Source organism: Equus asinus, chromosome 8 (genome assembly GCF_041296235.1).
Source record: "Equus asinus isolate D_3611 breed Donkey chromosome 8, EquAss-T2T_v2, whole genome shotgun sequence".
In the NCBI taxonomy this organism is placed as follows: Eukaryota; Metazoa; Chordata; class Mammalia; order Perissodactyla; family Equidae; genus Equus; species Equus asinus.
This window is the reverse complement of record NC_091797.1, coordinates 85336934-85352721: the sequence shown is the minus strand read 5'-3', so window position 1 is coordinate 85352721 and position 15788 is coordinate 85336934. Positions and strand designations below refer to the sequence as shown.

At 48.7% G+C, this 15788-nt stretch overlaps 1 protein-coding gene across 2 annotated transcripts; it reads right to left on the bottom strand.

The window, feature by feature from the left end:
- MLEC (malectin) lies at positions 1–14893 on the bottom strand. 2 transcript variants are annotated; one of them, XM_014862466.3, is made up of 5 exons: positions 14273–14893; positions 7680–7858; positions 6920–7096; positions 6758–6815; positions 1–5584 (listed from the first exon to the last, which is right to left on the bottom strand). In XM_014862466.3, the coding sequence occupies exons 1-5, from the start codon at positions 14496–14498 to the stop codon at positions 5355–5357; spliced, it is 870 nt and encodes a 289-aa protein (XP_014717952.1). In that variant the 5' UTR covers positions 14499–14893; the 3' UTR covers positions 1–5354. The 2 variants fall into 2 exon arrangements, with proteins under 2 accessions (XP_014717952.1, XP_070372298.1); XM_070516197.1 differs by lacking the exons at positions 6758–6815; positions 6920–7096 and having other exon boundaries at positions 316–5584; positions 14273–14643.
- Between the last annotated feature and the right edge of the window lie 895 nt (positions 14894–15788).

The window sequence follows — 15788 nt, the reverse complement described above, 5'->3', positions numbered from 1 at the left end:
TCACTGCAAATTGTTTATTAAAACACAAAGCAATGGACAGTGAAAAACATCCTGATTTTTAAACTTTTTGGTGGGAGTAGGGTGGGGCATGGAAGGGGTAGGGACAGATGGAGATAGCCCAGAAGGAAAGACAGCTCTATCTACCCCTACTGCTTTCCCCGGGCCAGCCAGGTTCAAAGCCCCTCAACCACATCTCACTGTGCCACTGTAAATGCACATTGTGGCTACAGACAGAGTTGGTTTGGCCTCGGCAGGGAGAGGATGAGAATCTAGAGTGGGAGCTACAAGGGCTACTAAGAACTTGACACTATCCTCCAGTACTTGGTACAGAAAAGAGCAACCGGGCCCAATCTGGAGGGGCGAGGTTGATTTCCTGACAAGCCAGGTTAGGCCAACAGTGGTTGAAGAGACTGCCCAGAGCTCAGAATGGCCAGCTGCTCCTAGCGTGGGAGAACTTGGTGGATGGAAAATCCAAGGAGGGAACTAATCCAGGGTCAAATTTCTTTTCATTCCCTGGATCATGACATACCAGGGAAGAGAGGAGTCAAGAATGTCTCATTCTTGGTTTTGCTGTAACATCTCTCCCTGCCAATTCTCCCCTCCCACCTGGCAACTCAGCTCTCCTTTCCCGACAGTTATCCTTTGAAAGGACGGAAAGCGCACTTCAGTTTGTTGTTGTTTTTCCTCATACTGAAATAAAGCACTGAAGCTCAAAATAGAGGTGAGAATGGAGTTCTGCTTTTCCTGGTGCTACGTGCCCCCATCTCACAAGACTGCCTGGATATGAGAGATGCCAAGGCCCTCTCTGCCAATTCCAACAGGCATTACTGTTTCCCTGGCTGCCAGCACAACCCTGGCTCCTTGTTCTTATACTCCTGGAGGGGGGAACCCGTCCCAAGAGATCCATCCTGCTCTTTTCCTGCCAACCCAGCCAGTCTCCAAATCATCTGCTCTTATCAAAGTGATTTGGCAACCTAAAGCTGGCTAGCCAAAAGGCAGCTGGGGGAGGACAAACTAGATCAGCAGCAGGCCACCCATGTACAAAGAAGAAATCTGTCCTCGCTGGGCAGCTGAGCCATTGGTGCCAATCTAGTCTTGTAACAAAATGAGGAAATCTAGCCCCCCTGCCCCAGGAGAAGTCTAAATACAGAAAGAGTCCTAGCTAGGACTGAAAGGGAAAAATTACTCTGATCTCTCTGAAGCTTTAACATTAAGGCTTCTTTGCAATTTTCTTAGAGCTCTTTGATCCCTAATTATATCTTTCCATAGATGAGAAGCAGATTTCTTCTAAGACTTTTGAACAGATCCTGGATGTTTCTGGTTCTGTTTCTGCACTACCACTTAGCCTTACCCCAGGCTCCTTCCCGGGGGCCAGAGTAGAAGGAGGCCCAAAGCATATCCCCTCACCCCTTTGTCTTTAAACAGGAGTATCTATTAGTCTGTCACTTTGGAAAGCTCACCTGCTCTCCTAGGCTTTTTTGGAGAGGCATGGAGGACAATATTACATGTTGCCACTTGATGCCATTAAGGCTCCTCGAGGCAAGAAGACACTTGAATTAGGAAAGAGCCATTTAGCAAAGGGAAGGGTGAGGAAGAGATGGGGAAGCAGCCCTATGGCAGGGACTGTAAGACTCCTGCCCAGACCTGAATCTAGAGAGAATGCCCACCCTGGCTCAGAGCAGGAGAGGAAAAGGCACTGTGCTGACCAGGGTGGGTCCTTCCCCAATCCCCAGGGAGGGCAGAGAACCTGCTGATTCTTTCCCTGGATTTCCCAAGGTGAGCTGATTTCTAGGGAAAGGAAAATTAAGTGCTAGGAAAGGGAAAATACTCCTGCTGTTTTCTAAAATTCAACTGAGATTCTAGAAGCCATGGCCAGGCCTTCCTAGGAGAGGGTAGAGGCAGGATAAGAAAGAAGAGAAATTCCTTAAAACAGAAGCTTCTCCACAAAGATAAAGAAGTCAAATCACAAATCTAAACCTGGATTAAACAGTTCCCAGGCACAGAAAGGGGGAGGTAAACTTAACTCGAACTTCACCCACCTCTTTAAAGTCTAAGTGACCTCTGATGTGATCCCCCCAATTTCAGGCCAGTATCTCTCAGGCAAACAGTGGGAACAAGAAAACAAGATCACACTCTCCAACTAACAGGGGACTCTGCAGGCCCTGTGGTCCTCCTGGGAGTCTAACACCAACTGGTTAGACCGAGTTTAACTACCACTTGAAGATAACCACCTTTCAAGTCACCAGAACTCAGGGTCTCAACTGAGCAGCTTCTCCTCAATAGTGGAGATTTTTCAGAAAAATGGATTTGGTTTAGGGGACATGGGTCCCACAGATAATTTCCTGGCACGATGTTATAGTCAGCATGAGTGGAGACAAAAAAAGTCCAATTAGAGGCTGGCTGGCCCCTGACCCAAACAGGAGCTAGACTGTAGACTCTCTGCCTGCCTCCAGCAGACGTCTGCATGGTCTCCCCAGAAACAGAACTGAGCCCACACTGCTGGCAAAAGGAGTTTCACCTTGGCCATCCGCTCCTGGCTTTGGTCAGCTGGGCTCAGGGGGATCTAAAAACTAGGACACAGCTCAGGCCTTCCCTTTCCCACCCCTAAATGGTATCACTCATTACACCCCAACGCCAGTCAGACTCCCTACAGCGCAGCCTCTCAGTCCTGGCACTAGCTCAAAATACAGACATGGGAACAACAGTGCAAAAAGCAAAAGATGAACAGAGTACTTCTTAACACACACAATACAAAAATAAAAATAAAGAGTGCCCCAAACCACCCCTTTAACCTAAACTTCACGTACCTACATCGTCCTAGAGGAACCAAAAAAAAAAAAAAGCTTTCAAGTTCAGCATCATTAGCCAGCTGTGACCAGCCCTGGGCAGCTCTGTTAGCTGGGTAGGCTTGGTTCCAGGGCACACGATCCTAGCCCCCACCACACTACTTCTTGTTTCCTCATTTCCTCTTTAGTTTTTGTGAGCTATAGGAAGATGTTCCTTCCTTTCAGACACAACCAAAGAGGAAGGTGCCCATCCCTATCCCCGAGCTCAGGGGAAAGGAGTGGGCTTGGAAACAGAGGCAGAAGCAAAGATGCTTGGCTTACAGTACCGTTAGGAAATGGCCCCAGGAGCCAGGGTTTCCTTCTGAGACTCTGAGTCACTGAAAGGATGGGTTGAGGTGAGGAGGCGGGGACCCCTCCTTCCTCAGAGACCCAGGCAAACCAACAAACAAGGCAAAATAGAGGCAGCAAGTCCTCCTTCCTCATCTTGTTTACTCCCTGGCACTGGCCTATGGCATTGGGGAGTTGTGACAGAATGGCAACCAAAGCCACTATCAAAAGCCCAATTAATAGTCAGGATGTCCACTGCCCCAGGCTGGTGGTCCCTAGGACCAAGGCTACAAGACATCCTCCTTTAAAGCCCGGAGCTTTGTGAAGCACTCTAGTACGTGCTCCTCTGATTGCAGCCTCAGGCTGCCACCATCCAGCTACCCGATTCAATACCCTAATACCAAGGCCTCAGTCACAGCTAAAATAAAGGGCTACAACTCTCAAAGAACTAAACGCTGACCTGGAGTAACTCATTAAGAGCCAAAACCCAAGACACGAGCCCAAGGGCTATTTACTTTGTCACGTAATGAACACTTCAAATATATGGAGCTCTTTAAAAACAGATCCAAAGAGACCACCTCAAAATTAAACACATCCTAAAAAGATGGGCCTGGTCTGAGGTTCTGTGCTGCTCCAGCCCAAGGAGAAGCTAATCCTGCTGCCTTCCATCCATAACATTCCTTGTAGCTTGCCTGGGTCCTCCCTCACTGCTGCCCTAACTGGGAAAAAGATGACAGGGACCGGAAAGGACGGGAACAGGGAAGCTTCAATTCCTGCAAAAATTTTTCCAGGGAATTCAAGACAGACACTTAGATGTTTCCGTTGGCGTCAGAGCTGCCAGGACTATGGCCGACTGGCAATCTTTCAGCCTTGTTACACCAAGAACCTGACTGCTACTTGGATGGGGAAATGAAAGGACAGAGGGACATACTATTAAGATCACTGAGGAGTGTCACTGGGCCAGTTATGGACAATCAGTCTAGTTCCTTGGGGCAATTCTAGGCATAAACCAAAACTGGTTGAACTGTGACATAGAAGGTCATGGGAATAAATGAACACCAGATACCAGACACTCTAAACAGTGGTCACTTAGTAGGGCTCAAGTCTCTGAGGTTGCTCTTAAGTTATGCTAACACAAGCCTTTTCTAATCCAAAGACCAGAAGAGACTTTTAAGGTCAAGTGTTCCGTTGCTGCAGGCTGGAAAGCATCCCTGTTCCCTGGCAGCAAGACCCTACAAAGGGGCCAGTATAAGAACTGCTGGGTCAGGCCCTCCTTGCTGCTGGCTCAGAGATCCAGGGAGGGAGGTACCAACAAGGTGAGGTGGTGGAGGATAAGACACTCAAGCAGAGGGAACCCCAAATCCCCATGTCTCCTTCCCTTCTTGGCAATAACTTAGTGGGATGGTTGAAAGAGAGAGAAGAGATTTCAAATGAGCCAGATTAAGGGGGGAAAAAAAAAAAAGAGAGAGAGAGGAAATCAAGTCCCCAACAGGCACTGAAATCAAAATGATTTGTTGTGGTAACAAGTCAGAGGCAACTTGAGGACCTGACATAAACTAAGCGTCTTGGATACCAGACAGTCCTCTAACTGGCCCATGTCAGGAAGACAAGCAACAACAAAGCTCAAACACTTAAGGTGGAACCATCATTGGGCTTAAACCAGAAAGGCTTCCAAGCAAGGAAGTATCTACTTTTCTTTCTTTTTTTAATCCCCCTTCCATTTTCATCTTTATCATACAAATTATACACCTTCACACACACACACCACACACACTTTCAATCCCAGGACATCTGAAAACTTATCTGAACACAACTTCAGAACATACCCAACTCCCAGGGCTGATCTTCTCAAGTAATAAGATGACATTTCCCTGCTGTTAATTTCTAAACTCAAAAATAGAACCATGTCTGCTGAGTTCAGAGTCCTCTCCACTAGGTATACAGATGAGGATCCTTGAACAGGTAGGACCCAGCTTACCCTAAGTACCCTAGAGAGGAAAGAGAGGGCTGGGGGCCAGCCACAAAGAGAGGACTAGGACTGAAGCAGGTCTGGGACCAGGTGGTGGTTGAAGGCAGCTCTCTATTCAGTCTGCCTCTTTTCACCTCCTTTAATTTGTGTGTGTGTGTGTGTGTGTTTGTGTGTGTGTGTCTGTTAATCACTGTGAAAAATACAGAAACCAAAACCAACAAATTTGGTTTCTTTCCCACAACCCTCCACCCTGTTCAGGATGGTATGTGTTCTCACAACCGGCAGAGGCAGAAGAGGGTTGGAATGAAGACTCCAAAGGCCACCAGGATGGGAAACATGAGGCTGCTGTTGTCCGAGGCATAGGGGTTGGGCGTGCGGGGGCCCGACTGCACCCGGTTCTTATTCGTCTGTCTTTTGAGATTAGATCCTTCATCGTATTCTTCTTCTTCTTCTTCCTCTTCTTTCTTCTCCAATCCTGGATGAGGCTGCAGCTTTGGTACATCTGACACAAGAAAGAGAACACCTTTTAAGTAAGACCCACAAAATTTAAGTGAGACCTTCAAGAGCAGTAAATGAACCACAATAAAGAGACCCTATGACCTAACCACAGGAAGGAGCAAAAGTAACAGAAATAGCCTCCAGCCTAGAGAATAGTAGATTGCTGCAAACACTACTCTTCTCTAGATTTAACTAAAAAGCAGTACAAGCCCTGCACAGAGGGACACTATCTCCCCTGCCTCCTGCCCTACTTCTTCAGAGCCCCGAGAGGACCAGATTGGACAGGGACAATGACCCAACACACAAAACTTAACCTTTTCAAATCCCTCCTCCTCCCTCCCACAATCCAACATTCCCTTTTGATGCACACAACAACTGAAGAAAAGCTGATCCACAGAGTTCTGAGTTCTCAGCACACACTACCCCTCTGCTCTGTCTCCTCCTTAGGGATTCGAGCTACAAATCTGTTTGGTGGCAAGACATCCTCCTGGATGTCCTAATATCAACATTTGGGAGGACATCAAGAGAACAGGATGAGATACTTGGTGCATTCAGGATGAGCTGGGAAAAGGCACAGAAGTGGGATAGGGGAGTAGTCATTAAGACACAAGCTTTCTCTGCAAAAATCAGCCTGGGAAGCTGACAGCCAGGATAATCTCAACCCTGAGAAAGAGATATACCCCGAGGCTAGATCTCAAGGAGAAGGAGACATTAATAAGTGAACTTTTGTTCAGTGCAGTCCAGCAATGCTGGAATCTCTCAGAGCATACCCAAACACTAAAGGACTCCTCCCTTTGCCTTTTTCCCTTTTTGCCCCCAGGAAATAGATGTCAAAGAAACAAAGGAAGGACAAATTTAGGCAATTTCAAATGACTACAAGGGTCAGGGCAAACCAACAGGTACTACTGTCCATCCCAATTTACAGTGAAGTTAAAGGAATTTGTCCAAAACCAAACAGCAGCAACCAAATGGCAGCAGCCAGACTTGAACACAGATCTTACTCAAAACCTTAGGGCTAGCACCATGCTATACTTCATCCTAGCCATCTGACTCTGGATTCCCCACAATTTGGCTTTAAGTGTTTTCAAAATAGTGATCAGCTAAATTAGCCCCCAAGGGTTTCCTTAACCATATCCTTCAGCCCAAGTCAAAAAAACAGACCAAAAACACAACTTACCATCCACTGTCCCAGCCATGATGTAGAGAGCACAGACTTTGGGATTGTCATAGTACCCCTAGGAAACGGGAAACAGTGGTCAACCTACCAAAAGCAAACATTCCCCTTGCACCCCTTCTTTTGAGCTCCTCCTCAGCTGTGAGGGCAGAGCAGGAGCAGTACCTTGACAAATTCGATGTAGAGTTTCCCTGTGAAGGTGGACACCTCCCCCTGGACACTCAGCTTCCCCTTTCTGATGCTCATAGGGATGATTTCATCATGAGCTGTGCTGTGCCCAACACGATCAAAAATATCCAAGTCCTTTACCACGACATGGCCATTCAATCGCACATCAAATACCTTCCAGGGTGAAAAAAGGAGACAATGTCAAAACCATCAGCTTCATACCCCTTCAGCAGTTGGAGATCATGTACCTGCCTGCGCTTCGAGTTCAAAAATAATTTAAGAAATGACAGGGTTGGATATACTCCAGGGTGGCTAGAGTCCTTTGCCTGAGCCAAATCAAAGCCTTGTTCCTTCACTGTCAAGGAGGTCTCATACTGGCCTTAGGGAACAAAGAATACAAACAGAAAGCTCAACTTGGAAAGACAGAAATTCACAGGAAGGGATAGGTAAAGAAGGTGGCTAACAACGAGGTGTTGACAACCAAGGAGGGAGAGATAACCAGGAGGGCCTGAACAGGATCGGTTAGTTGCCAAGAACTAGGATTCTGGCATTGCCTTCTGTCACCAACTCCCAAGGTAAGTACAGCCTTGTGAGCAATGGGACAGAGCTTTTCTGGAGGCAGAAGGAATCCAGCCTTTCCTCAAAGCTCTTCTCTTCCTCCCTTTTGGGAAGCTCTTACATTCTGTGGCCCATAGTAAAGGAATATCCAAGAGTAGCAATGTCCCACTGGTCCAGCAGACGCCTGACCAGTCCTCACCTTCTGTTGGGACTGTGCAAAATAGACCTCGGCAAATTTTAACACCAGCACATAGTCCCCCTCCTCTTTGATGGGCACTTCGTAGCCAAAGGTCTCCTCATTGTACCGCTCCGTTTGATACAGGATCTGATCCTCAGGGTTGGAACGCAGGATTGGCAGTTTCATGCCATAATCAGAGGCTGGTGACAAAAGACAAAAAGAAACTACATCAGAGGCAAAACACAAAAGAAGAGCAGAAACACCAGAACCACTAGAGGCATTTCCAGGGCAATGCTAACAACCCTCCCAGTGGAAGGGGCCACCCCTCTACACCTGGCTCCAAACAGACCAGACACAAAGGCAAGGATCAGGGAGCCATTCCAAAGAAGCGTAAAACGACAGAAACCAAACACTAATCACCCCAACAGCTCCCATAACCCTCAGAGTGAAACTCTTTGAAAGCACATTAAAATGACTACTCCCTGACAGTATTGAGAGTGATAGGCAGAGAACAAATCTAACTCATTATTCGAACAAAGCACTAGGCTACAGCTGCCTGGTTCCCTGCGAGGGAGAGCTTCAGAGAAACCTCATAAAACAAGGGGGATGGTCAGGAACTCTACAAGACGATTAAGTTCAAAGAATGTTTTTTTCTCATTCAGAAAAGCTCAGAGCCTAAACAAACAGGATATCTGTTAGGAAAGTCATTCTTCATTGTCTTTACCACAAATAAGATACCAGCTTTAGTTGCTTTTTATAATTGTCATTCAAAAAGTTCTAAAGCTGGTAACGAGAAACATGCTCGTAAAAAGAAGGATGTGATACTTCTCCCAGACTCACGAAACTCAACCTCACCTATCCTCTTGAACATGCCCTCAAGTCAAACCAAAAGAAAAAAGGTCCTATTGTATCTCCAGCACCTAACACAGGTCCTGGCACGTAAGTCAGCACTCAATGTGATTTGCAGACCGAACAAATGGCAACAAGGGAGGTCCCTGCAAAGCAGTTTAGCCATGCTGCTCTCTCCACGAGGCTAGAGCCATCCTAGCGGAGAAAGAAAATCTACCAAGGCCCTATTGGCACCTCTGGCTTAAGACGCCCAAGTGCTGGGGGAGCCACCTTTCCCATTTTACAGACTGGCAAGGAATAAGGCAAGGTGAAAGTAAAAAGTTACTTACCTTCGGTCAGAATCAGAAGAGCTGAAAACTACTGCTGCCAACCCACCCCCCCCCCCAAATTTGGTGGGAGATGAGACTGTATGTTTTTCTTTCTCCTACATAACAAACTAATCAGTTTTCCTCAAATATTGGATACCACACTCCAGCCCCAGAATGAATAATTACGTTTCCTCCTTAGGAGAGTAGCTTCTCTGACTCTTTTACCCTGTAAACACAATGAGGCATCCCAGTGCTCCATACATCTCCTTTCCAAACTACAAACTTAGCAGTGATTTTCATACACAGGCCTAGTTTCTCCTCCAGCCTGGAATTAAGATTTAAAGACCACCTTCCAATCTCACACAGGGACTCTGAAGACATTTGGCACCTAGATCCTTTGGGAGATGTCCAAGAGCAGTCATCCCTGGAGCTTTATCTTCTGAATCACCAAAACTCCAAAGGAGAGGATCTTTTATCTCCAAGGGAGGTAAAAGAATAACTAAGACACCAGTGGCTAAGGTCAAGCCCTCAAAAAAATAAACATAACTGTTAACAATTCCGGTAAATGAACAGGAGCCACGAGATCAGAGGGACTGAGGAGACAATGCAACAGGAAACCCAGCGCACTTTTGTCTTCTGACTCTACTGCTTCCTATTTCTCTTCAAGAAATCAAAGAAGGGTAGCTGAGTAGCACTACAAAGGGTGCACTCCCAACACATCCCAGCTCTTTCCCAGGCTCAAACCATTACGCTGGGGCTCAAACCTATAAAGATTAAACAACTGCTATTTCTCTTCCAACTCAGTTCCAAGAATTTCCTTCTTCCATGAGGACCGTGATCCTTACAAATCTGGAACATTAACTAGATTTGCTTTTTAGATACACAGGAAATTTTGTGCATGTGTGGGGAATCTTTTTTTCCTTCCTAAGTGGAAAAAGTGAGAAACTGACAGTAACATCATCTGTGGCAGTCTCAGTCCCACAACTAAAACAACTCAGCCATGTGAACAAAAACTACTTAACAACCTTGCAATTACCTTTAAATAATTTCCCTTTAAAGCCCAAGTAGCTTTCCTAAGAGATTTGCCACATTCAAAGTTGAATTTGCCCACATCCTAAGAGACGTAGCAGCAAAAGGATTTTTTTTCTTCCCCCCTTAGCCTTTACGAACTCACAGCTAAACAAATTTCTCTAAAAAACAGTGAAGTGTACACAGTCAGCACACTGTTGAAGCCGGCACAATACAGCTCAGACACTTAACCAAAACGGAAGGGAGCCAAAGGGCCTCCATTATGTCTGCTGCTTCTTAGTTTTACACAATGGAATAACCAGTCTACTTGAAAAATTCAGCCCAGGTTTTAGAGTAAGACAGGCCTGGATTTGAATCCTGGCTCTGCCACCTACTATGTGACACGGGACACACTGTTTTCTCACCTCTAAAATGGGGATATCACCTAGCGCACAGGGTTGTGCATGGAGAGGACTGAAACTTAAAACAGTACCTCACAGAGACACACAAGTATGCTAGCCAGCCAAGCAGATGCACACAATAAGCACTCAATAAACGCCTCCATTCCAGGGAGTTCAGGGAAGGGACCAAGCGGAAATGGAAGTAATAAAACTAATTGGGGGCTGGCCCCGTGGCCGAGTGGTTAAGTTCGCGCGTTCCGCTGCAGGCGGCCCAGTGTTTCGTTGGTTCGAATCCTGGGCGCGGACATGGCACTGCTCATCAAACCACGCTGAGGCAGCGTCCCACATGCCACAACTAGAAGGACCCACAACGAAGAATATACAACTATGTACCGGGGGGCTTTGGGGAGAAAAAGGAAAAAAATAAAATCTTTAAAAAAAAAAAAACTAATTGGAAAGCTGGGAACCACAGGCGTGGGAAAGCTGGAATAAGCAGGAACCTGTTCTACATGAGACCACCACTGTAAAGCTCCCTGCAGCACTCCAACATCACTAGCCCAGCGTTAGGCCTCCTGTCCACTAGATACTCTTCTGAATCCCTTCTTTCTCAGGTGAGGCCAGTTTGTAAAGAATTATTCTGAATGGACTGAGGTAGGGAACCCGGGGATTCAGGTAACCAAAAAGGAAGGGGGCCAAAGGACCTACATGATGTCTGTTGCTTCTTGGTTCTAGACAATGGAGTAGCCAGGCTACTTGAAAAATTCAGCTCAGGTTTTAGTGTAAGGCAGGTCTGGCTTTGAATCCTGGCTCTGCCACCTACTATGTGATGCAGAAGAAGTTATTTTCTCTGGGTGTTTTCTCACCTGTAAAATGATGTAAAAAACATCACCTACCTAAATTCTCTACCTGTGAACTTCTGCTACCTGGAGGGCCTGCAAATGAAGTCTGCCTCCTAGGTCACAGTACAGGCAGAGAATTCTAAACAAATCCCACGGACTTAAGCAAATCAGAGGCAGCAGTGACTCTCTTATCCTACCTTTCAGTCTTGTATCTCCCCAAGGCCAAATCCTTTCCCACCCGAAAGGAAAGCTGCCCAGGAAAGGGTCTTCCTTAAGCCTGCAGAATTAGTAATCTGATAGGCTCAGGCCTCTAGCCAGCTTTTTCCCCTCTGGAGCCATGTTCTGCCCTGCTTTTAATTCCATGTAAAAGGTCATTGAGCAAAGAAAAAAAACAGAGACATTTTAACCTTCTCTGGACAGGAGAGTTTTCAGACTCATGTCACTGATTTCTAAAATATGACAAGTTTTCTTAGGAAGGAAAACAGGGCTCAGAGAGGTAAAGCGAGTTCTTCAAGGTCATACTAATGATTAGCAGGTATCTTTCCATGAAGAGGAAATGGCCTCTTCAGGCCAAACAACCAGGTCTTTTCCTCCTCAGAGTCAAGAGGAACTCAGAATGTTCAAGTTAAAAAGGACACGGGATGTGCGGCAGGCCGAACTCCCAAGTGGAGCGCTTCTGAAGCACTTTCTGTAGTGGTACTTCCCTCCGTTGAAGCACATTGGTTGAAAACACCTTTCCCAGGTTGTCAATATCTCCTATGAGCACCAGCTACCCTCGAGGCACAAACGAAATTCAATAAACATCATGAAGTGCCTTTGACAGCAAAAGCCACTAGGTGCCCTGGGCCACTCAGAGTTACAAGAATGCTGAACTACAAAGACACTATAAAGAAACAGCAAGTTCAAAAGCAGGCCAAACCCTTATCTCAATTAACTTGGCAACAAATACTCGAATTCATTCAACAGCAAATGAACTTTCCTCAGCCTGCTGGAAACAATATCACAGGCATGTGGGAAAAGAAATATGACATGCAGCTCCTACTGCAAAGAGGGTAAACAGCTGCCTGAGATAAGGGTCTCCAAACACCTGGCACACCCTTATCCAAACAGTGCCAGAGAAGGGAACGCAGAGGGAAGAGCTGCACTTTCCTTGGTGGTGCCCACTCCTGAGCACAGAATGCAACTAGAAAGCTGCCTCCTGAGAGGGGAAGATTAATCACATCTCAGCCCCAGACCTAATGCCAGCAAAATGGTACTCTGAGGAACTCGGCTAAGTGCAGTGTTGCAACAGGCTGCTGCAAGCTGAAGCTGACAACTGCCCTGCACTCTCCATCCACACCTTAATACTGCCACAATTCCCACCCCAGCTGACAGAGTGCAGCAGGGAACCTCCGTTTATAGAGTGCCCCAAAGGCCAGGTCTGAGACAGGACTCCAGTACACACGGGCTTTGGTGTTCTCATGTAATTTTACCTGTTACGATAAACTCCTCCAAACAGACTACAACCATGAGCCCGTAACCCAAGGACACAGCCTGGCTGACTGCTGACCAGGCGAGAGGAAAAAAACAAAACACCACCTACCAGCAAACTAAAACCAGGATTTCTGAATAAGGGGAGTAGCTGGGGATTAAACCTGTGTGGTCTTAGTCAGCTTCCTCCTCTGCACAATGGACCTAACAGAATAATGTAACCTATATAAAGCCTAGTATCTAAGTGAAAGGAACCATCTGCACAGTCCTCACCACAGCTATCTCAAGAGGCAGAGTCCACAAACCGTCTCTAGCTTCCTCAAGGGCTCCTTCCTCCCTGCCCACATCCATGAAGAAAGAGGAAGGGTCCAGGATGGAGACAGCAACGACCTCCTGCTACTAAGCCTGGCTTTGGCTGCTGTTCCAGCTGCTAAAGACCAGGGCCCTGACTCAGCTGAACCCAGGCTACTAAGACCTACATGCCAGGGCTAAATAAACTCCAAGACAAACACAGAACTTCAGAAAACAGTCTTATGTCCCAACACCCTCACGTGTATGGAAGTAATACACTCTCTAACATTACAAACTCCAAGACATTGCAATTAACTTAGAAGACCTAAGTTAAACCCTTTGGTAAAGGAAAGAGCCAAATCTGGGCATCGTGGAAAACGAGTGAGAGAAGGTCTGTCTCCTACTTTTCTGGAGATGGCATATTGCCAATTTGGCAGCCTCTGAACCCAGCATCCAGTGTAAGTCTCCTTCCAACATATGAAGCAAGCAACTTCCTTCCCAAACCCGTTCGCCAACTCTACTTATAGAAGAAACAGAGCCTAGAGCATATTTCCCCAGAGTGGTCTTGGGATGACCCACGTCAGTAGCCCCGGTGCAGAAACCTGGGTTTACTCTCCTAGGTCTGGAATTGGCATTTTTAATCAACTCCCCAGGCCATTCTTACACTAACTTTGAGAACCGTGCAGCTCTGTAAAAACTGTTGCTCACTCAAAATAATTTCTCCCATAAGCTGGAATCACCCCTCTCAGAACCACTTATGGTATTCTAAGCACTCAGAATATTCAGATCTGACTCGGGCTGACCCAGTTGACACACCAGCAGCCTCACGTGCAAGATGGCTTCAATATCAACCACCCTCGCAGGGGCGGCCTGCAGCTTCTACTTTGAAGCTCACATATTCCTCGCTCCAAAGGGAAAGGGGGCGGGAGAGGAGGCTACCATCAAACTTTCCTGGCCCATCCTCTTCGAAGATTCTTTTCTCTTCTGGCTAACAATCAAGCCCCGCTCCTGCAGAAAGGATAGGGAACTCGGCCGATTTCTAGGTCAGCAGGAATCTACCAGGAGCTGTCTGCATAGGAAAGCAGAACCACCCGGGCCAGGGACACCGATAACCTAACAGCCCTCACCTAACCACCCTAACCTAACCGAACCACCGTGAGGCCTCGAGGTGGCAATAGGGCGCCTCGTTTTTACTTTGCCAGCTCGGGTGGAGGTGAGGGGTTAAGAAAATGCAGGGAGCGAGGTCCAACTCTTCTCGCCAACTCTCTGCCTCGATGGCTCTTGGTAGCTTCGAGCCAACGCCAGGGTCTGAGCTCTGACCAGGTCCCAGAGGAGACTGCAGAGAAAAACTTCGCTCCAGAGACGTGGCCCCGGGGCCCACAGCCCTCGGCCGGCTGCGCCCAGCAGGGCAGGCCCGGGAGCCCGCGGCGCGGCTGAGGGGCTCTCACCTCGGCCCACCCGGCCTTCCAAAGGGTCCTTGCGGAAGTGGATCCCGTGCACGTCCACATGCGCCTCGCCGCCCGCGTTGACGGCCCAAATGACGCTCTCGGGCAGCCCAGCCCCTGCCAAGCCGACCACGCCGAGCCCCGGCCCCCGGAGCGCCGGCAGCAGCAGCAGCAGTAACAGTCGCAGGAGCGCCACAGCCGCTCCCTCAACCGCCCGGGCCCCCAGCATGGCGGCCACCACAGCGGGGGCAGCCTCCGCCGACCCTCGTCCTCAGCCGGCCGCCAGGCCGCCCCGGACTCAGAAAAACAGCGCCACGGGCCGCTGTGCCTCAGCCGCCGGGGACATGTCGCTCACAGGCCTCCTTCTCAGCCACGGGTGCCGCCTCCCACCTCAGGAACAACCTAGCCCGCCGCCCAGCCCCCGGCCACGACTCTACAGCCAATCAGCGCCCGGCCCTCATTAATTACCCACCACCCCGCCAGGATACGCCGGCCCATTGGCTACCAGGCGCGGGAAAGGGCGTGGCTACCCCCCGGCGCTGGCCCAACCATCAAGCACGAGAGGGAGCGCGCGCAGAGGTTGGGAGTTCGGTTGAAGCGGCGGTTCGATACGGAAGTGGCGGGGTGCAGCGCCCAGGCGGCCCCGGGATCCCGCAGCTGAATAGGAAAGGTGGCATAGGGGGAAGGTTTAGGATAGGACGCACTGACACGTCGCCAGCACTTCCGGTGCTCCAGATCTTGGGACCAAATAGGCTCTAGAGGGGGCGTTGCCGACTTTCCCGCCCCCTCTTCATTTTTCAGGGAGAGGCATGAATATAAGCTCTAGTAGAAGAAGCAGTGAACGCTCTTCCGACCTGAGATTATTTTTCCCCGCGTGAGGCAGAAAACCCATCCTCCCCCAGAAAGGCCACGTGCACACATCTTCCCTGCCAGAGTCCCACGAGGACAAGACCCCGCCCCCACCCCTTAGCAGGCTCTGGGCTGGTGGTAGCGTCCAGACGGCCGCCCAATCAGAAGGCTCCAACGCAGCGGAAACGCGTGGCCTGGTAGGGGAGGGGCTCCAGGCTACTCGCGTCTCCATGGCGACCGCCGCCGGCCGGCCCAGACTTCCCCGGCTCTGGTGGGAGGAGTAGCGGGAGGTGCCCAGTCTGGAGGCAGTCGGGCACAGGCGAGATCAGAGCTCTTTCTGTCCTCTTTGGCAGTTTACCCAGCGCCCTCCTACACTGGCGATCCCTACGCTGTGGTCGCTGCCCGAACTCCCGCCTTTTAGATGGAGAAACTGAGGCCCACATAGGGGCGGAATGTTGCCCAAAAGTTCACACCGGAAGTTTAGGACAGAGCCAAGGCAAAAACCCATGTATCTATTTGTTCCACAAGTATTTATCGAGATCCTAGGTGGGCAGCGATAACAAAAAAGGAATAACATACGTCGGGGCTAAAATGGAGCTAGGAGGCCATTAAGGAAGTGGGGCTTATGCACGTACACCATGTCGACCCAGATGGAATGTAACTTTTTAAC